At 45.0% G+C, this 22,719-nt stretch overlaps 1 protein-coding gene and 1 long non-coding RNA gene across 6 annotated transcripts in view; one reads left to right on the top strand and one right to left on the bottom strand.

Moving 5' to 3' along the window:
- TTLL11 (tubulin tyrosine ligase like 11) overlaps positions 1 to 22,719 on the top strand; it is a 256,195-nt gene that overhangs the window by 217,120 nt on the left and 16,356 nt on the right. For all 5 annotated transcript variants that reach the window (XM_043916940.1, XM_043916941.1, XM_043916942.1 and 2 more), the window contains one exon: positions 1,701 to 1,807. In XM_043916940.1, the coding sequence (XP_043772875.1) occupies positions 1,701 to 1,807 (107 nt within the window). The remainder of the gene's footprint in view (positions 1 to 1,700; positions 1,808 to 22,719) is intronic.
- LOC122702936 lies at positions 4,991 to 8,152 on the bottom strand. Its single transcript, XR_006343369.1, has 4 exons — positions 8,064 to 8,152; positions 6,377 to 6,430; positions 5,755 to 5,857; positions 4,991 to 5,125 (listed from the first exon to the last, which is right to left on the bottom strand). It is a non-coding gene; the product is annotated as an uncharacterized LOC122702936 (long non-coding RNA).

The following is a 22,719-nucleotide window of genomic DNA, read 5'->3' on the forward strand; positions in this document are numbered from 1 at the left end:
TGGAGAATCATCTTTGGTAAATTACAGCTCCTACTCGAGGTTTGACACTTCTATTTTCTGCCTGTCAGGAAAAAAATAACTGTATACTAGTGGTCAGTCTTGTTTCCCTTTTTATACTCCATTAACCCACAGGCAGAGCGCCTGTCCTGTGGGGAACAGGTAGAAGCAGAGGACATGGAGATGATAATTAGTGAAAACCCATAGCTGCTTCTAATGAAGCTTGGGAAATGAACAGCATGGGTTGTTAGAATACCTTGGGAGGGACTGGAGCGGGTCCCCGGCAGGACCCAATAGAGAGAGCCATCTCGGTGACAGGTGACGTGAAAAGCTCTGCGTCCACTGACATGTTGTTACTGGGGCTCAATAACTGCGCCGATGTGCTTTGAAGTCTGCCACGGTGACTTGTGATGGAGATACAGAGCGGAGCCCAGGAGGAAGCAGGATGTGAATTGATGGCCTGAGAAATACAGGCGGGGAAGAAAGGGGAGAGGGGCCAGAGAGATGGAGGGAGGGAAGGTGGGAGGCTGGGAGGATGCTGGCATATAAGGAGCACCAGCCTCATCTGGGCACCGTGCTGGGCACCCACCCAGTCACGCCAGGGGTGTGCATGGGTTTGGAGAGGGGCCCCTGAAATGCCCAAGTCCTGCTTGCCAATCAACCCCCAGCCTCTCGGGTTCCTGAGGGAACTATTCACGCAAGAGATGATGACAAATGGGAAACCAAAGAACCACTTTATCATTAGCTGGGGTGACGGACGTGGACACGTTTGAAAGGTTGAAAGCAGCATGGAATGTAGTTCAGCCCAACAGACAGCTGGCCCCGGGGTGTAACTTTCAGGATTCCTAGGGCAAATCCAGCCTGGGTGGGGATTCCCCTCCCAGCACGACCCGCTTCAAAAGGTGGTGCCTCTGGACCAGCTGAGTTCTGCCTCCGTTCCAGCAGACCCCTCATCCTCATACCCAGATGCTCTGACTGGCTAGCCCCGTTTCTCCAGAGTGGACAGGGCCCCTCACTGAAAGGTCAGCCTCAGGTAGCCTCTGACAGGGCTGAGAAGGTTCTGGCTTTGGCAGAGAAAGAGGGAAACTAGAGAGAGAGAGATGAGGAAGGAAATCAGCAGTTGTCATGGCCCCAGCCATGTGCCAGGCCCCAGGATGCACAACCTCATGTCTTCTTCACACCGGCCGAGTGGGCGGGTGTTATCCTCTTCATTTAAGAGACCAGCCAATACAGGCACCAAAGTGAATGGTCCACAGTCACACAGCTAGAAGAAGCCGCAGGGCCAGGATTTTAACCCTGGTCTGTCTGATGCCCAAATCATGCTCTTTGCAGCGTGCCTGCCCACAGTAACTGTGGTAAAGAGGGCCTGGTTAACAGGTCAGGAGGCTGAGGCTCAAGAAGGGGAGCTAGTTTAATCAGGGCCATTTGCTCCTAAGTGGCAGAGCCAGATTCAACTCAAGACTTGTCATCCTAAAGTCCCTGCTCTTCCCAGCCCTTTAAAGCCCTTCTGAACCACATTACGGGAACCTGTAGAGGCAGTGAACGGTTTGCTGCCATTCACCCTTCGCTAGTTCCTGCTGTGGGGGTGGAGGTAGGGGTCGGGTGGCATCCGGGGGGGAGCAGAGCCCAAACAAAGGCACTAAGGCCAGGCAGGACGGGCGGCTCGGGTCTGGCAGTGACGTGTCCTCTCCTGTCTCGGGCAGGAACTGCAAGCTCAGCAGCAGCAGCTTGTCCATGGCCGCGGTGGACATCCTCTACATTGACATCACGAGGAGGTGGAACTCCATGACCATGGACCAGCGGGATTCAGGTACCTGATCACCAGCCTCCCTCCTGTCCTGCGGGGAGACAGACAGGGATGGGCGGTATCTTTTCTGTTCCTTCTTGTTAAGGGTCAGGGTGGGGGAGGAAGACAATCGTCTTATTGCTGCCAAACCAAGCTTGGGTGTGTTTGCCCGTGCGCAGTAAAGCCAATCTGCTGACTCAGGTGGGGGCAAAGGAAAGTGCCGTGTTTACCGCAGGCCAAGCGAGGGGTCCAGGCAGCTCAAAAGGTCTGAACTCCCCAGTGGTTTCCAGGGAAAGGCTTTTAAAGGTAGGGTGAGGGAGAGGGTGGCAGGGTCCATGAACAGCTCGTGGACATTCTTCTGATTGGTTGGCTGTGAGGTAATCAGGAGTCCACATCATCAACCTTCTGGTTCCAACCTGTCTGGGGTCTCTGTGCTTGTGGGTGGCATGCAGTTAACTTTTTCCAGTTGGCGGGGGTTTCAGAATCTGCAAAACAGCTCAATGGATTTGGCTCAGAATATTATCTATATAGCCCTTCCTAGGAGGAACCAAAGGTCCTTGACTTTGTTTAATGGCTTCACTATTATTAGTTAGTCTTGCTTGATTGTTTTCCTTTGTTTCTGCATTTTCTCACTTCTCTGATTAATTTTATTCTTTGGAACTTGGGGGAAGACCTAGGCAACTAAAGTTTTCCTACAAACAAAAAGCAGGCAGAGGATATAGGGTGGGGTGGGGGCCTGTCCTGGGAAGTCTTGGTTATGGCACCAGCTTTGGACGTGACTAAACAGATTGAACTGAGTCTGAATACAGAAGCATGGTTCTGACTTCTGCTACCAAGGCCGTTGTTGTTCAGTCGCTCAGTGGTGTCCAACTTGTCCAACTCTTTGCGACCCCATGGACTGCAGCACACCAGGCTTCCCTGCCCTTTACCATCTCCTGGAGTTTGCTCAAACCCATGTCCATTGAGTCAATGATGCCATCCAACCATCTCATCCTCAGTCAACCCCTTCTCCTCCTGCCCTCAGTCTTTCCCAGCCTCAGGGTCTTTTCTAATGAGTTGGCTCTTCACATCAGGTGGTCAAAGTATTTTAACTTCAGCAAGGCCCTGCCCACCCAAAGTCTTAATTCCACCACTGGAATCCTTTGACTAAAGCTTTGATTCCATTAATATTGGAAACAGTTAGTTATTCGTTGGTTGGTTCCTCGGTGCACAGTTCTCGGACATAAGCTGGGCCAGGCCCCTGATAGACTGGAGTGAACAGCACTTGGTTCTGACCCAGAAGGGAGGGGCTATAGAGTTGGGAGGCAGATGAGAACACAGCAGTAAGTAGGGTCTGCATGCTAGGATGGAGGAAGCACAGAGAAGCTATCCGGAAGCGCAGCAGAAGAGCTTCTTAGCAAGGGGGGCCCAAGGAAGACTTCTTGCAGAAGACGGAGTAGGATCAGCTGAGGGACAGGGTGGGACAGTCCCCTCCTGCAGGGGTGTTGCCAGGCCTAGACAGAGACACAGATAAAAGGCTCAAGTCACCCCAAGTAGCCTGGAGGGTCTGCAGCAAGGAAGGAAGGGAGAAGGGGCGAATATGGGGTTGCAGGCGCTGTCGAGGCCTTGAAGTCCACACCAAAGAGCTTGATCTTGATCCCCTAGAGCAGGGGTCCCCAACCTCCGGGATCTACTGCATGGTGATCTGAGGTGGAGCTGATGTAATAATAACAGAAATGAAATGCACCATAAATATTATGCACGTGAGTCATCCTGAAACCACCCCCCACTTCATCCTTGGAAAAATTGTCTTCCATGAAATCAGTACCAGGTGCCAAAAACACTGGGGACCATTGCCCTAGAGGATGTGGGGCCAATGAAGGATTCAGTAAGAAGAATCTGCCCTTTGGTGGGTGAATTTCTGATCTTTTTCCTCCCAGAGGGTTTTTTTCCTAAAAAGTCATAATAACCATACCTGACATTTGTATAGCTCATCACAAAATTACAGTGGGCTCTCATGCATATTCCCTCATTAAACGTCCCTGTGAACCAGTGCAGTAGGTATTACTGCTCACATTTCACAGCTTAGTGACCTACAGCTCAGGTGATGGCAAGCCCCCCCGCCCCCCGTGGCTGCCTCCTTGCAAAAGGGACAAATGGCAGGTGGGGGGCAGGTGGCAGGCAGGGGAGGGGTGGCCTCAGGGAGCAGTTTTCTCCTGCAATAGGGCAGCGAGGACATGAAATCAGAGGGGTTTGGGGGGGCAGGTTGGGAGACCCAGACTAGAACTGATGATGCCACTTCATATGATATAAACTTGAGAAGTCATTTCGCCTCATCCTGTCCATTTCCTTCTCCGTAAACAGTGCCCACATCACCTGTTCTCCGGGGTGCCCTGTGTCGGAGGGTCTCAAGGCCTGTGGGCTCCACTTGGGGGAGAACCCTGGGCGCTCCCTGCCAGCTCCTGCCCCACACCCCACATCTGCCCTGGCCACAGCTCCCTGACCACAAGGACCAGCAGCCCTTGCCACGGGTAGCAGTGCTGGGGCATCATTTGCTAATTGGCTTCATGTTTGATAATGATGCTTCCTGCCGCCAGCCATTTCCCACAGTCAGAGCACGCTGCCCGGTACTTGACCCACGCAGTGCAGGCAGGACTCCTGAGGGTAGACCTGATTCTCTCTTTCATACAGAGAAGGAGTTTGAGGTTCAGAAGCATGGCCGGTGGGTAAGGCTTTAACACCAAGCTGCCGTCATCTCCTTCTGGTTGCTTCCTCCTCCTGCTAATTGGTCCTGGAGTAAGAGGACCACCCAGCTCCCTACCACTTCCCCTTCTTAAATTCAAAAGCAAGACTCAGGGAATACTAACACCCACGGCCTGCTCCCATGGCATCTCCATCGTCGGAGTTCCCTCCCAGCCTTCCCCGGCATCCAGGAGAGGCTGGAGATGGAGTGTCTTAGAAGCAGGCAGTTGAATTATCTCGAGGACGGAGGGCGCTCCTGTGACAGTTGAGCTGCCTGCTTTCTGCTGACGCCTTCAGAAAGTAAAGGAGTGTTTGCTCTGTGAGCTGAATGTGGTCGTTATCACAGCAGCCTGTGGAGGGGGCCAGATGAGGGGGTGGGGTGGCAGTGGAATTATTAAATATTGAAATTGATCAGGAGTAGCAGCAGGAAGCTATTTATCATGTTTTATTGCTTCAAACTAGCATTACCATCTGGCCCATTGTTAATTCTGAGTAGCTTTTCATGTTTTGTTTGCCTCTCAAATTGTTCCCCGTAAGCGGAATCCACAGGGGCTGCCCACAATAACAGGCTCGGGTGAGGTTTTTCTGGGGTCTGCCGGGTCTCTCCGTCTGCTGACCAAGCTGAGGAGGTGGAAAAAAATACTTATTTTTAGAACATACTGATGCGCGAATCCGGGGCTGGGACCTTCCAGGTCCTTCCGCCCTGCCTCAGCCCCCAGATGTGCGGAACAACAATCCTTAGTAGGAACTGCAGTTTTAAGATCACCTCCAGGGTGCAAACATCAGTGCTAATGCTCACACCAGACCTTTGAGGTGTGTAATCAGATCATGGTTTAAGGGCTTCCCTGTTGGCTCAGAAGGTAAAGCATCTGCCTGCAACGCAGGAGACCCAGGTTCAATCCCTGGGTCAGGAAGATCCCCTGGAGAAGGAAATGGCAACCCACTCCAGTACTCTTGCCTGGAAAATCCCATGGATGGAAGAGCCTGGTAGGCTACAGTCCCTGGGGTCCCAAAGAGTCACACACGACTGAGTGACTTCACTTTCAGTTTACAGAGGAGGGTCCTGAGGTTCCAAGAACAAAGGTGACTCGTCTGAAATCCCATAGCCAGTGAGTCGTAGAAGCCAGATTTGAACTCAAGCCTTCTGCCTCCCGATCCCCAACCCTGGGCCACACACAGTGGTGCTTGTTCATTGCAGTGACAGGGGAGAAGGTGAAGCTTGTGCGGCAGTAAGTGAAAGGTCAACTCACGGAGCCCAGGGAAGACAGAACTCGGGTGGGAGGTGGTACCAGGTCCATGCCCTTGTCTCCCCTTCCTTCAGCCTCAGAGGTTATACGCCTGTGTCCATCACTCCTGAAAGGAAATAACAGGGTCTGGAGGCAGGGTGTGGGGGAGCATACAGGCAGTGGGCTAGACAGGAAAGCCAGAAATGAGAAGCTGGTCTGTGCCCATGGACTCAGGGGCCACTGCTGTTTCAGCTGTTGCAGTCTGGGGCCCAGGTGCCCCCTAAGAAGGTCACTCTAGCACCTCCTTTTCTCAAGGAGAAGGGACTTCTGAAGTCAGCCACATTCTCAGGACCATGCAGGAAGCTACCGGATGTCCAAAGAAGACCTTTGTGATTGAGTGGTGCTTCTTCCTCTTGGCAGAGGTCAGCAGAGACACCAGGGAGTCCTCCTTCCTTCCTTCCCTCCGTCGGTCAGGGCCGAGGGATTCCCAGGCCCTGGGTTCTAGCACAGGCCTGGCTGGAGGTGTGAGTGCTGTGTGGGAAAGGGGCAGCTCTACCTGCCCCAGAGCTGCTACTGTGGGGCTGACAAGAAAGAAGTCAGAAGGCAGGTAGAACATGAGATCTCCGTCCCAAAGGGCTGCACTTACTCATTTTCATTCATTCAACAAGCAGGCAATGAACATGTTACCATGTATCCCGCACTACAGGAATAGAAAGACATTATTTTATGGACACTATTCTCAAGGGGATAAAAAACAAAAACAATAGAGATTGTGTACTGAACATTTACTATGTGATAGGAACCAAAAGTGCCTGTTGTGAATGGTTTCATTTAACTCTCACACAGCCCTGTGAGATAAGGGTGGTTATTCCCTCTTGATCGATGAGAAATCTGAGGCTCAGAGGGGTGACTTTAAGCCAGCATGTCAAGTCTTACAGTGGGGAGCCTGGGATCTGAATCAAGAGCAGTCAGCCTTGGGAGCTCAGGCACGGCCCTTCCGTGATACCCTGCGTCTCCAGCCACACAGATGCAAAGGGTGCAGCTGTAACAGGGTGGGGCCAGAGCTCCCATGGGGGAAGCCACAAAGGAGGGGGGCGTGAGGGTGAAGTGAGAACACAAGCAGAGCGCTTAGCAGCCCAGAAAAGGCGCTCAATACCCGCTCTGTATCCCCAAGGGCCTGGCACGTCGCCCAGAGCATGCAAATGCATTTCACTGGGTGCCCGGTGAATGTTCGGTGAGCAGACAAGTGCCAAGATGAAAATTATCCCTGTCCCCAAAGCAGGGTGTTCCAAGGATGAGAAGCATGGCTTATACTAGCAGTGGTCTATAGGGGTCTCCCTCTGCTTTCCTACTGTCCGGCATAAAGATGCCAGCCCTGTTGGAATAAGACCATCGCCCCACAGCCAGACCCCAGTGTGTTCAGGTGCTCATGGCCATCCCTTTCTGGAAGCCAGTCGAGACCCTCCATCTGCCCTGATGGGACTCTGGTACCCACCAAGGGGCTTAAACAGATTCCTGATGCTTGAGGCCTTTATAGACCTTTGACCTGCCTGAGGAGAACCTGCTATTGAAATGGAGAAGAAAAATGGTGTTTGAAAAGATTAGAGAGGGGGGAACAAAAAAACCTAGTAAGAAAAAGCATACATGTTATGAAATCTAAATCTCAGACCATCCTTTTAAATAGGCTTGTTATTGATTGATTTTTAATTGGACCCCAGGTGCACAAAATTGGGTTAATGATAATCCTTGGTTCATGAGACACTTCCATGGAGAACCATGCACATAGCCTGCTGTATTTAGTTAGCTTCTTGAATTAGTTCTTTTTAAGAATGACATAAGCATCCACACACTCTCATAACCCAAAGCAAAAGCTAGGACTTGATGATAACGTGCATCTCACGTGTGGTTCTTCCCTCTCATCTCCCCTCCCCGCCCCCAACCAAACCAGCTCATTTCCTGGCTCTCTCTACCTGAGGAGTCCTCATCTGGATCCCATGCCCATGGCTCCCTAAATAGACTGTCTTCCTCTCTGTTAGAATGCCAATGACTGTTTAGGATCTCAGTGGAATTTCATAAGAGGCAGTCTCCCACTCTCCAGCAGGCCAATGTAATTGTCAATTAAAAAAAAATTTTTTTTTCAGTTTCCAATTCTAGAACCTCTAGCAGAACACAGAAATCTAAATAAGGATGTTATCAGCAAAAACGGGGTGTGGTAGCCCTCCCATTGCCCAGAGTCGAATAAAGAAACATGTTTGTCAGTGAAGATGCAGTTCTGTTATGTTACGGAAATTGCACTCACGAATGCCTCCTTATCACTGGGACTTTGCTCTTACCTCTTCCCAGAGTGGAATTCACTCCTCTGTGGCGAGAGACAAGGACAGCATCAAGATTAGGCAATAAAAGGCAGTATCACTGGCAGCATCTATGTGAGACAAACATTTCACTTGCAAAGGGAACATTTGAGCTCAGCATCTGGGTATCTGGTTCATCTAACCCACAACTAGAGGTTTCAGAACAGCTTTGTTCACTTAGCAGCCAGATGTTTGACTATTTTAAGATATAAGCTAGGGGACTTCCTAGGGACTTCCCTGTGGTGCAGTGCCCAAAGCTCTGCACTTCCACTGCAGGGGCCCCGGGTTTGATCCTGAGTCAGGGAACTAAGATCCCACATGCTGCAAGGCAAAAAAAAAAAAAAAAGAAGGAAGGAAGAAAGAAAGAAAATTAAACTGAATAAAAATGAAAATACAATATATCAACTTAAAAAATTACATGAGAAAAGTCACAAATTAAAAAAAAAAAAATAATGCTAGAGGTCCCTCCCAGTAAGCAATGGAAACATGATGGCAAAGCAAGAAGAATGGATTGGAGTCTTTCCCACCGGCCTTCCTCACCCATGTGAGCACACATGTGACACATGCGTGCACAGCGCACACCTGGCCTGTGGAGGGAAATCAAAGGGTGGCATAGTTAATGTCTCTTATGTGCTGTGGACTCTTGGACCAAGATAGGAAACATTTCTTCCACTGTTTGGAGAACTCCTAAACTCTGTGCGGGCCTTTGTGGGGCTGCCTGGGTTTGACCAGCGGTATAGCCAAAGCTGGGCTCCCCAAGGTGGTAAAGAACCTGCCTGCCAATGCAGGAGATGCTAGAGACGCAGGTTTGACCCCTGGGCTGGGAAGATCCCCTGGAGGAGGGCATGGCAACCCATTCCAGGATTCTTGACTAAAGAATCCCATGGACAGAGGAGCCTGGCCGGGTGCAGTCCATGGGGTTGCAAAAAATCGGACAGGACTGAAGCTACTGAGCGCGCTCGCGCGCATAACTAGAGCCGAGGGCTCTGGCATCAGACGTACCTGGCTTCAAGTCTGAGCCTGATAAGTTGCAAACTAGGCGATGTCCACAGGTTATGTAACGTCCTCTGAGCCTCCCAGTCATCTCCTGAAAAGTGGAGATAATAAAGGTGCCCGCCTCACAAAGACAAGGATGTGGATGAAACGGGACAAAGCAGAAAGTGCTCAGAGCAGGCACTCAGGAGGAAACGCTCACTAAGCAGGGGCTGCCTCCCTTGTGACCACCTGGCTCTGACGGCACCCGTCTCCCGGGACGTGCTTCCTGGGCATCGTCTTGTGCCAAACGCTCTGCAGGTGCTGGGAACAGACAGGAAGAAATGCTCGCCTGGAGACGCTCGCAGGCGCGAGAGGGATGGGACGTGGTGGTAACAGACTTTCCCTCGGAGCCGATGGACTGCCAGGCCCTTCCTTTCTTTCCCTCCAAGAGGGCCCTCAGCCGCCTTTGGCCTGGGCTACTGCTGCCGACACCCTGGAGCCCGGCTGCTGCCTGCTCACCCTCCCTGGCCCTTCCTCTTGCGTGGTACTGATGTGGGGGTGGGGGGTGGCTAGGAGGAGGAACCCGTGCGTTCAACTCAAGGCAAGTGCGGGCAGGGTAGATACTGTGAAGCTGGGGACCTTGAGCAGGAAATACAGGCCTGCCACGTCAGGGCCCCCGGGCCTGGGGAGCCAGGACCACTTTATCTTAGTCCCCGAAGAACAGCTTTCCCTGCTCCTTTGCCCATCTGCTCTCCCTCTGGTGGGCGCTCCTGCCATCCGCTGGCTGCAGCGACCTCCAGCCCACCTCCTGCATCACCCCTCAACCCAGAGCCCACCATCAACTGCCTGCAGTCAACTCCCTTCCGCATGTGCAGCCACCCTTCTCATCACTAGCCTCACAGGCATTTGCTCCAGCCAAGCTGTTCCTCCATCGGGGCACTCGCCTCTGCCTGAGGCCCCCTCCCCTCACACCCCACTGCCCAGCCTTCCTCTCCAGGAGCCCCCCTCAGGCTGGACCAATCCCCCCTTTCCATCAGCTGCAATAGCCTCCCATCCAGTTCCATCAGATCCACAATGTGGATCACAGCTCGAATTACACACTGCGGAACCAGTGTGTGGCCTCTGGCCCTTGAGCTAGACTCATCACCGTGGCGCCAAGTTGTTCCTGCCTTGAGGAAGCCTAGCGCTGCGCCTGGCGCATAGTAGGTGCTCCGCACACGTGGGGGATGGCCGAGGGGCGGGGCCCTGGGGATCCGCTGACAGCTGCGGGTGTCTGAGTCTCGTCCCTGTCTCTCACCAGATTTCCTCAGTCGACTTATGCAAATCATCTGCCTCCTCTACTTTCCCCCAGCTGGAATGAGCCCCAACTGAGATGTATGTGGTTAACGACGTACTGAAATATTTAAAAGTATTTTTACTTGGAGGGTTTAGCGAAGCCTGACTTATACATATACATGGACGGCCCCCTCCCTCCATAGGACGGGAGGCAGGTTTCATGCGGTGCTGTGTCTGGCACGGGCGACGTTCTTCAGCCTTGAAATTATCTCAGAGTCAGATGGGCCTCCCTGGATGTGTGCCCTCCACGCTTACAAAATAGTCGGCGTCAGAATTATTTTTAATAAAAGCAGGCGAGCCAACAGAAATGCCAGCGAGCCCTCCCAGTGCAGACGCTTATCTGGGGCTGCTGCCGTACACGCCGCACCTTCTGTGCTGACTTTCTCCTCCGCGAGTGTCGCCTGGAGACTGCCATCACCCCCACAGCCCCTGCCTCCGAGCACCTGATCTTCATGGTCCTCTCCATCACCTCCAGGGCCAGGGGACAGGATCTCTGCCATTGTCTGGTCCTACCCCCCCACCTCCAAAGAGACAAAAGGGAAAAAGCAGGATGATGATTTCTTAATACAGCCATCTCCTTTTCTTGTACTTGTTGCTTACCATCCCAGATCCTGCAGAAACAACAGCAGCGGGATGGAGGCTATGGGAAAAGCAGGAGCCAAGGAGGCACCCAGACAGTTTGGTTTCCTCTACCTCCCATCTAGGAGTCCGGGGTGGGGGGTGCTAGCACATCAGCTGCAGGAACCACAGTTTCCTTTAAACGGGTCAGTGACATCCACCTTGGTTTGTTGTAAGGACTGAATTAGAAAGTGTTCGCCTGACTCTCTCTCTCTTTTTTTTTTTACTTTATTTTAACCACTGTTGTCATTCTTGATGTGCATGCGTGCTTTTCACATTTCAAAACTGTTTTCCAATCTGCTTGTGCCCTGAAAGCTCACACTCCCCCTGAGCGTGGTCTTGTTCCCAAGACGCTACTCACAGAGGGGGAAACTGAGGCTCAGAGTGGTAAAGAAGGGTCAGGGTACAGAGCAGGAACCAGTAAGATGCTGAAAAGGAGTTGCCTTGTTCATGATCTTAGTGGGAAACTTTCTAGTGTCTCACCATTAAGTATCACGTTCACTGCAGGTTTTTTGTACACATTCTTTATCAAGTTGAAGACATCCTCTCTGTTCCCACCTTACTCAGTTTGTGTGATGAATGAGTGTTGGATTTTTGTCAAGTGCTTTTCTTGCCTCTATGCATAGGCTCATATGATTTTTCTTCTTTAACCTTTAGTTGATGTGATTTGTTGTTGTTCAGTCGCTAAGTCAGGTCTGACTCTTTGCAACCCCACGGACTGCGGTATATCAGGCTTCCCTGTCCTTCACCGTCTCCCAGAGTTTGCTCAAGTTCGTGTCCATTGAGCTGGTGATGCTATCTAACCATCTCATCCTCTGTCATTCGCTTCTCCTCCTACCTTCAATCTTTCCCAGCATCAGGGTCTTTTCTAATGAGTTGGCTCTTCACATCAGATGGCCAAAGTATTGGAGTTTCAGCGTCAGTCCTTGCCATGAATATTCAGGGTTGATTTGCTTTAGGACTGACTGGTTCGATCTCCTTGCAGTCTGTCTTCTCCAGCACCGCAACTCGAAAGCATTAGTTCTTCACTGATGTGTTAGATGACATTAATTGATTTTTGAATGTGAACCAGCCTTAGTTTTCTTCATATGTATCTTCCATATGTTCTGTTAAGGGCTTCCCTGGTACCTCAGCTGGTAAAGAATCTTCCTGCAATGCAGGAGACCCTGGTTCGATTCCTGGGTCAGGAAGATCCCCTGGAGAAGGAAAAGGCTACCCGCTCCAGTATTCTTGGGCTTCCCTAGTGGCTCAGCTGGTAAAGAATCCGCCTGCAATTTGGGAGACCTGGGTTCAATCCCTGGATTGGAAAGATCCCCTGGAGAAGGGAAAGGCTATCCACTCCAGTATTCTGGCCTAGAGAATTCCATGTACTATACCCATGAGGTCGCAAAGACTGAGCGACTTTCATTTTCACTTTTCATATGTTCTGTTAGATTTATACCTATTTTATTTGGGTGTTACTGTAAATGATGTAATGGTGTAATGTAAATGATGATATGATTTTTTCTTTTGTTTTTTTTTTAATTTTTAGTCATGCTGCTCAGCATGCGGTACCCTAGTTCCTCGACCAGAGATTGAATTTACACCCCCTACAGTGGAAGTAAGGAGTCATAACCCCTGAACACCAGGGAAGTCCTTGACGTTGTTTTTCATTTCAAATTCCAAGTGTTCATTGGTGGAATATAGGAAGTGAAAGTGAGAAGTCACTCAGTCGTGTCCGACTCTTTGTGACCCCATGGGCTGTATATAGGCCAGAATATGGGAGTGGATAGTCTTTCCCCCCTCCAGGGGATCTTCCCAGGGAATTGAACCCAGGTCTCCTGCATTGCAGGTGGATTAGTTACCAGCTGAGCCACAAGGAAGCCCAAGGAATATAGGAAAGCAGTTGACTATTATGTAATTACTTTGTACCCTACAACCTCACTATAAGCATTTAGTTCCAGAAGTTTGGTCAGCTCATTGGGATTTTCTATTAATGCATTGACAGTTGTGTAATTTGAGAGTAAAGGCACTTTTATTTCTGCCTTTCCGATCGGTCTACCTTTTCTTTTCCACTCTTGTCTTGTTTTGTCTTGTCTTACAGTATTAACTGAGTCTCCCAGGACAGTGTTGAATAGGACTGGTGAGAGGGGACATCCGCGTCATGTTTCCAGTCTTAGGGAGAAAGTGTGTAGTTTCTCAGCATCAAGAATGAAGTTAGCTATATTTGGTAGCTGTTTTTTACCAAATGAATGTGGTTCCCCTTTGTTCCTAGTTTGCATAGATGCTTAGGTTTGTTGTTTTATTTATTTTTTTGTCATGAATAAATGTTGTATTTTGTCAAATGCTTTTCCTGCATCTATTGATAGAATCATGTGATTTTATTGATAGAATCATATGATTTTTCTTCTTTAGCCTATTGATGTGATAGATTACATCACTTGATTTTTGACTGTTGAAGCAGCCTTGCATACCTGGAATAAATCTCATTGTTTGTCATATTGAGGATTTTTGCATCTATGTTTATTGGAGATATTAGTTCATAGTTTTCCTTTCTAGTAATGCCATTATCTAGTATTGGGGTAATGTTGACCTCATAAAATATGTTAGGACATATTCCCTCTGCTTCAGTAAGAGATAGTAGAGAATTGGTATCATTTCTTTCTTAAATGTTTGGTAGAATTTATCAGTGGAACCATCAGGGCCTTGTTCTTTCTTTTTTTAGAAGGTTATTAATTATTGATTTAATTTATTTAATAGATATAAGCCTATTCAGATTATCTGGTTCTCTTTGAGTGAGTTTTGGTGAATTGTGTCTTTCAAGAAATTGGTCCATTTCATCTAAGTTCAAATTTGTGGGCACAAAATTATTCATAATATTTCTTAATTATCTTTTTAATGACTATGGGATCAGTAGTGCTAACCCCCTTTCATTTCTGATATTAGTAATTTCTAATTGCTAACTAGTAGTTTAGTAATCTTTTTTTCTTGCTTAGCTTGGCTAGAGGTTTATCAGTTTCATTGATCTTTTCATAGCAACAGGTTTTGGCTTAATTGATTTTTATTGATTTCTTATTTTTAATTTCATTGACTTCTGCTCTAATTTTTATTACTTATTTTATTCTGCTTACTTTGGATTTAATTTACTCTTCTTTTTCTAATTTCCTAAGATGGGAGCTTAGATAATTGATTTAAAATCTTTCATTTTGGCTAACATATGCATTAAATGCTGTAAATATCCCTCTATGCACTACCTGCACTGCATCCCTCAAAATCAATAAGTTCTACTTTCATTTTCACTTAGTTAAAAATGTTTTTTAATTTCTCTTGAGACTTATTTTTTGACCCATATATTGTTTAGACATGTGCCATTTAATCTCCAAATATTTGGGGACTTTTCAGCTATCTCTACGTTATTGATCTTTAGTTTAATTTCACTGTGGTATGAGGGCATACTTTGTATGATTTCTATTCTTTTAAATTTGTTAAGGTGTGTTTTATGGCTGAGAATGTAGTCTATCTTGGTTAATGTTCTGTGCGAACTGAAAAGAATGTGTATTCTGCTGTTGTTGAATAAAGTATTTTATACATGTCAGTTAGATCCAGTTGATTGATGGTGCTCTTCAGTTCAACTATATCCTTACCAATTTTCTGCCTGCTGGATCTGTCAATTACTGATAGAGGGGTGTTGAAATCTCTAACTATAATAGTGGATTTGTCTATTTTCCCTTGCAGTTCTAATCTGTTTTACCTCACATATTTTGACACTCTGTTTTTAGCTACATACATGTTAAGGATTATGTCTTTTTGGAGAACTGACCCCTTTCTCATTAATAATGCCCACCTTAATCCCTGATAATTTTCTCTGTTCTGCGGTCTTCAATGTCTGAAATTAATATAGTTGCTCCAACTTTCTTTGAGTTAGTGCTAGCATGATATATCTTTCTCCATCTCCTTAGTTTTTATTTGTATCTTTTTGTTCAAAGAGGGTTTCTTGTAAACAAAATACAGTTGAATTTTGCTTTTCTTATCCACTCTTAACAATCTGTGTCATTTAATTAATGTATTTAAACCATTCACATTTAAGGTGATTATTGCTATAGTGAGATTACTATATATCATCAGTTCACTTCAGTCTCTCGGTTGTGTCGGACTCTTTGCGACCCCATTAACTGCAGCATGCCAGGCCTCCCTGTCCATCACCAACTCCCGGAGTTTACCCAAACTCAAGTCCATTGAGTCGGTGATGCCATCTAACCATCTCATCCTCTGTCATCCCCTTCTCCTCCTGCCTTCAATATTTCCCAACATCAGGGTTTTTTCAGATGAGTCAGCTCTTCGCATTAGATTGCCAAAATATTGGAGTTTCACCTTCAACATCAGTCCTTCCAATGAACACCCAAGACTGATTTCCTTTAGGATGGACTGGTTGGATCTCCTTGCAGGCCAAAGGACTCTCAAGAGTCTTCTCCAACACCACAGTTCAAAAGTATCAATTCTTCAGTGCTCAGCTTTCTTTATAGTCCAATTCTCACATCCATACATGACTACTGGAAAAACCATAGCCTTGACTAGACTGACCTTTGTTGACAAAGTAATGTCTCTACTTTTTAATATGCTATCTAGGTTGGTCATAACTCTCCTTCCAAGGAGTAAGTGTCCTTTAATTTCATGGCTGCAATCACCATCTGCAGTGATTTTGGAGTCCAAAAAAATAAAGTCAGCCACTGTTTCCACTGTTTCCCCATCTATTTGCCATGAAGTGATGGGACCGGATGCCATGATCTTCATTTTCTGAATGTTGAGCTTTAAGCCAACTTTTTCACTCTCCTCTTTCACTTTCATCAAGAGGCTCTTTAGTTCTTCTTCACTTTCTGCCATAAGGGTGGTGTCATCTGCATATCTGAGGTTATTGATATTTCTCCTCACAATCTTGATTCCAGCTTGTGCTTCATCCAGCCCAGCGTTTCTCATGATGTACTCTGCATATAAGTTGAATAAGCAGGGTGACAATATACAGCCTTGATGTACTCCTTTTCCTATTTGGAACCAGTCTGTTGTTCCATGTCCATGTTGTTCCAGTCTGTTGCTTCCTGACCTGTATACAGGTTTCTTAAGAGGCAGGTCAGGTGGTCCGGTAACTACATACAATGTTTGTAACCATTTCTGTTTATTTCCCTTGTTCCTTGTTGTCTTTACCTCTTTTTTTGCCTTTTCTGGGTGTCCCTGATAGCTCAGTTGGTAAAGAATTCACCTGCACTGCAGGAGACCCTGGTTTGATTCCTAGGTTGGGAAGATCTGCTAAAGAAGGAATTGGCTACCCAGTCCAGTATTCTTGGGCTTCGCTTGTGGCTCAGCTGGTAAAGAATCCACCCGCAATGTGGGAGACCTGTGTTTGATCACTGGGTTGGTCAGATCCCCTGGAGAAGGGAAAGGCTACCCACTCTAGTATTCTGGCCTGGAGAATTCCGTGGACTGAATAGCCCATGGGATCACAAAGAGTCAGACACGAATGAGCGACTTTCACTTTCACTAGTTTTAACTGAGCATTTTATATGATTCTATTTTCTCTCTTAATATATCAATTATACTTCTTTTTTTAAAAAAAAGTTAGTGGTTGTCCTAGAATTTGCTGTGTACTTTTTCATCTAATAAGTCCATTTTCAAACAGTGCTATATGCCACTTCCCAGAGAGTGCAGGTTCCTTGTAAAAGGGCATTCACAATTCCTCCCTCCCTTCCCTAATAACGTTGCTGTTACTCATTTCATTTCTTCTTAAGCTGTAATCAACCAACACATTGTTGCTATTATTACTTTGAACAGTTTTCTGTTAGATCAGTTAAGATTAAGAAAAGTAAAAAGGATTTATTCTACTCTCATTTATTCCTTTTCTGATGCTCTTCTCTTTATGTAGATTTGAGTTCTGACCTAGATCATTTTCTTTCTCTGAACAGCTTCTGTTAACATTGCTTGCAAAGCAAGTCTGTGGGCAACAAATTCCTTCAGTTTTTGTTTATCTGAGAAAGTCTTTATTTCTCCTTCACCTTTGAAGGATAATTTCCGTGGATACAGAATTCTAAGTTTATGGGATTTTTCTTTCAACATTTAAAATGTTTCACTCCACTTTCTTCTTACATGGTTTCTGATAAGAGGCTAATGTAATTTTTTTTTTCTTATTCCTCTATAGGTAAGATGTTTTCCCCTTCTGGCTTCTGTCAAGGTTTCCTCTTTGCCTCTGGTTTTCTGCAGTTTGAATATAATATGTATAGGTATAAATTTCTTTGGTATTTCTCCTGTGTGTCCCTCTCCGAGTGTCTTGGATCGCTGGTTTGGGTGCCTCATTAATTTTGGAAAATTCTCAGCCATTATAGCTTCAAATATTTCTTCTGTTCCTTTCTTTTTTCTCTTTCTGGTGTTTTCATTGTATTTCAAGCCTTTTGTATTGTTCCACTGTTTCAGGACTTTCTCCCTTTTTTCATTTCAAAAGTGGAACTGCCAGGTTACATTATAATTCTATTTTTAATTTTTTGTGGACCCTCCATACTGTTTTTCACAATGGCTGCACCATTTTACATTCCCTACAAGAGGGCATATGGATTCCCTCTTCTCCACATTCTCACCAACATTCATTATTTCTTGTCTTTTTGATAATAGCTATTCTAATAGACATGAGGTAATGACTCATTGTGATTTTGATTTTCATTTCCCTGATGATTAATAATGTTGAGCATCTTTTCAGTTACCTGTTGGCCATCTATATGTCTTCTCTGAACAAATGTCTTTTCAGATATTCTGCCCAGCTTAAAATCTGATTGGCTTTTTGACCATTGAGTCATATGTGTTCTTATATATTTTTAATATTAACCCCTTACTAGGTATATAATTTGCAATTATTTCTTCCCATTCAGTAGGTTGCCTTTTCATTCTGTTGGTGGTTTCCTTTGCTGTGCAGAAACATTTTAGTTTGGTGTGGTTCGACTTGTTCATTTTTGCTTTTGTTACTTTTGCTTTTGGTGTGGAGATTTAAAAAAAAAAAGAATCCTTACAAAGGCCTATGTCAAGGAGCTTACTGCCTGTTTTTTTCTAGGGGTTTAATGGTTTCAGGTCTTAAGTTCAAGTCTTTTTCATGTTGAGTTAATTTTTTGTGTATGGTATTAGATGGTGGCCCAGTTTCATTCTTTTACATGTGGCTGTACAATTTTTGCAACACCATTTATTGAAGAAACTGTCCTTTCCCTATTGTATATCCTTGACTTCTTTATTGTAAATTAATTGACCATATATGCATGGGTTTATTTCTGGGCTCTCTGTTCTACTGATATATGTGTCTGTCTTTATCCCAGTGAGTGTGTGTTCAATTGCATAGAACTCTTTGCAACTCTATGAACTATAACCCACCAGGTTTCTCTGTCTATGGAATTTCCAGGCAAGAATGCTGGAGTGGGTTGCCACTTTCTACTCCTGGGGATATTCCTGACCCAGTGATCAAACCCAGTCTCTCGTATCTCCTGGCAGGCAGATTCTTTACCACTGTGCCATCTGGGAAGTCTTTTTTATCCCAATACCACACTGTTTTCACTACTATAGCTTTGTAATATAGTTTGAAATCAGGAAATGTGATGCCTTCAGTTTTGTCCTTCTTTCTCAAGGTTGCTTTGGTTATTTGGAGTCTTTTTTGGTTCTGTACAAATTTTAGGATTGTTTGTTCTATTTCTGTGAAAAATACCCTTAGAATTTTTATAGGGATTGCATTGGATCTGTATGTTGTTTTCAGAAGTATGAACATTTTGACAATGTTAATTATTCCAATCCATGAGTACAGAATATTTTTGCATTTATTTGTCTTTAATTTCTTTTGTTGATATCTTACAGTTTTCAATATATGGGTCTTTCAAATCCTTAGTTAAATTTCATCCTGAATATTTTATTCTTTTTGATGAGATTGTAAATGAGATTGTTTTCTTGATTTCTCTTTCTGATAGTTATTAGTATATAGAAAGCAACAGATTTTTGTGTATTGATTTTATATCTTGCAACTTTACTGAATTCATTTATTTTTTCTCACAGTTTTTTTTATGGATTCATTATGGTTTTCTAAATATAATATCATGTCATCTGCAAATAGTGACAGTTTTGCTTTTTCCTTTCCAATTTGGATTCCTTTTATTTCTTTTTCTTGCCTAATTTCTCTGGATAGGACAATTCCTATTTTGTTCCTATTATATTAAATTAAACTGATAAGAGTGGACATCTTTGTCTTGCTGCTGGTCTTAGAGGAAGAACTTTAAGCTTCTCACCATTGAGCATGATATTAGCTGAGGGTTTGTCATAATTATGACCTTTATTATGCTGGGATACCTTCACTCTATACCTGATTTGCTGAGAATTTTTATCAAAAATGAATGTTGAACTTTGTCAAATGCTTTTTATGCATCTATTGAGATGATCATATGCTTTTAATCCTTCATTTTATTAATGTGGGTACAGTAAGTCCCCTACATATGAATGAGTTCTGTTCCAAGAATGTGTTCATAAGTTCAATTTTTTTGTTAAGTCCAACAAAGCTAGCCTAGGTACCCAACTAACCCAGGCAGCTCTATAGTACTATACTGTAATAGGTTTATAATACTCTTCACACAAATAATACATACAAAACAAATACAAGAAAATAAAGCATTTTTAATCTTACAGTACAGTACCTTAAAAAGTACAGTAGTACAGTACAACAGCTGGTATACAGGAGTTGCATCAAGTGAAAAGGCAAGAAGAGTTACTTACTGGAGGAGGAAGAAGAGGTGGGAGATGGTAGAGCTGAAGGATCGTCAGCAATAGGAGATGGAGGGCAAGCTACAATTTCACTCATGTCAGATGATGATGGAATGCAAGTTCACATCTTTGAAAGCTTGCAACTTGAAGGTTCATATGTAGGGGACTTACTGTATATCACATTGACTGATTTGCAGTTGATGAACAAGTCCTTGTATACCTAGAATAAATCATCCTTGTATACCTAAAATAAATCCCATTTAATCATGGTGGATGTGAGAGTTGGACTGTGTAGAAAGCTGAGTGCTGAAAAATTGATGCTTTTGAACTGTGGTGTTGGAGAAGACTCTTGAGAGTCTCTTGAACTGCAAGGAGATCCAACCAGTCCATCCTAAAGGAGATCAGTCCTGGGTGTTCATTGGAAGGACTGATGCTGAAGCTGAAACTCCAGTACTTTGGCCACCTCATGCAAAGAGTTGACTCATTGGAAAAGACCCTGATGCTGGGAGGGATTGGGGGCGGGAGGAGAAGGGGATGACAGAGGATGAGATGGCTGGATGGCATCACCGACTCAATGGGCATGAGTTTGAGTAAACTCTGGGAGTTGGTGATGGACAGGGAGGCCTGGCGTGCTGCGATTCATGGGGTCACAAAGAGTCAGACACGACTGAGCGACTGAACTGAACTGAACAGATGATCCTTTTAATATATTGTTTAATTTAGTTTGATAATTTGTTGTGGATTTTTGCATCTATGTTCATCAAGAATATTGATCCATACTTTTTTCTCGTGGCATCATTGTCTGATTTTGGTATCAAGGTAATGCTGACCTCATAAAATGAGTTTGGAAGAATTCCCTCATCTTCTATTTTTTAAAGAGTGTGAGAAGGATTGGTATTAATTCTTTGAGTGTTTGGTAGAGTTGACCAGTGAAGCCATCTGGTCCTGGGCTTTTGTTTGTTGGGAGGTTTTTTTATTGATTCAGTTTTCTTACTTAATTGGCCTGTTCAGGTTATCTCATTTTGACTAAGTTTTGGTAGGTTGGTTCTGTGAATTTATCCATTTCTTCTAGGTTGTCCAAGACAACCTAGATATTCTGGGGTTTTTTTGCCCATTCTTTGTTCTTTGCATTTCAGTTTGTGACATTTCTATTAACATATCTTCAGGCTCACTGATCTTTCCTTAGCTCTGTCTAATCTATTTCTGAGTCCACTGAGGGTTTCACCTCTATTATGGTGTTTTTAATTTCTAGCATTTCCTTTTGATTGTTTCTTAAAGTATTCATCTCTCTTCTTACCTCACCCATCTGTTATGGAATGTACTTTTTCCATCAGAGCCCTTAAAATATTAATCATCATTATTTTATATTCTCCATTGAATAATTCCAATTCTGTGTCATATCTGAATCTGATTTTGATGCTTACTTTGTCTCTTCAGGCCACTTTTTTTCCTCATCTTTTAGCAGATCTTGTAATTTGGGGTTGAAAGCTGAATGTGATATATCAGGTACTAAGAACTGAGACAATCAGGCTGTAAGTGTGAGGTTTTGTTAACTTGGCTGGGAGCTGGGCTGTAATTAATGTTTGCTGCAGCTGTAGGTGCCAGAGGCTTCAGTTTCCTTGGTTTTATTTTCTACTTCCAATTGTCTTTGGGTTTCCCTAAAAACTCCTTCTTAAATTGCTTTGCAGCTCTTTGTTGTATCCATTGTTGTTATATTGGAGTCCCGTTGATGTGGTGGTAGGATGTTGGGGACAGAGAGCATTTGATAACCTGTTTAAATCTCAGTTTCTTAACAGGCTTGAGTCCTTGAACTGTGAAGTCTTTTTTTTTTCTCCCCTTTTGTGAGACAGGAAGGCTGGCCAGGCCAAAGTTGTCTAATTGCCCTTCCCTTGGGTCAGGTAAGCCTCAGGTAAAGCCAGGCAGGCTTTTGTTACGAAGAACACTCTGGGCATATGTCAGAATGATTACTTTCTCCTCACCCCTGCCTGAAGCATGAGAGATTTTTCTCCTATAGTCACCTTAAGAACCTGGTTAGGTTCTAGATGTCAGGGATACCGTAAGACTGAGCTCCCAAGAATTTCTAACTCTCAATCTAGTCTGTCCAGCACTTCTTCAGTTACCAATTAAGTGTTCCTATCAGTTACCGGCTCTAGCAACTTCTGCTCCCAGCAAGCTGATCTCAGCTGTGATTCTCCATGTTCACTCTCTGTCCAGTTTTTAGGTTGGCAGTTGGCCCTGTGACCTCATTTCTCTGATGGATGTAAGAAAAGCCATCCATTTCTGGTTTGCTCATCTTTTTTCCTGTTGTAAGGATGGGAGTGATTTCCAAGCTCTCTTTGTGTCAGAGCTGTATCTGGAAGTCCTTTCTAACCATTTTATACTTTGCACACCAACCTGTTTTGCAAAGAAAAGAGAGATGAAGCTCAGAGAGGTTAAGAAATGTGCCCAGGGTCACCCAGCTAATGGGTGATAGAGCCAAAATTCTTTCTTCCACTCCAATGGTCTTTAAGAAACTGTACCAATCCCAAGCATTCCAGAGGTATTTACCATACAGGCCCATTCCGAAGTTTTTCACGAAATTCCTGGTGAAATCTGGGCTTAATCATTTAACCTGAGAGTGAAGTAAGAACTTCATGAGTCATCTAGTCAGTTCTCCGCCTCTAAACAAGAAAATTAACCCAAGATAAAATCTTATCCAGCCCAGAGTTCATCATCTCTCACACGGAGCCAACTTCAGTATTCACTAATAGCATCCTTTAATGTGTGCTCATCTTACTGTGCAGAATCAGAGTCTTTAAAACCAGAGAGGCCTTAGAGATCAACTATTCAACCCCCTTGCTTTACAGATGAGGGACGCTGAGACTGTGAACTCCCTGCTGTCCATTGGCTTTCTACCTCCTTATCTTGCTCTTTGTCCTAGATATTTCTAGGAATAATTTAGACACACTTCTTTTTGAAATAGTCA

Source organism: Cervus elaphus, chromosome 11, assembly GCF_910594005.1.
Source record: "Cervus elaphus chromosome 11, mCerEla1.1, whole genome shotgun sequence".
Taxonomy (NCBI): Eukaryota; Metazoa; Chordata; class Mammalia; order Artiodactyla; family Cervidae; genus Cervus; species Cervus elaphus.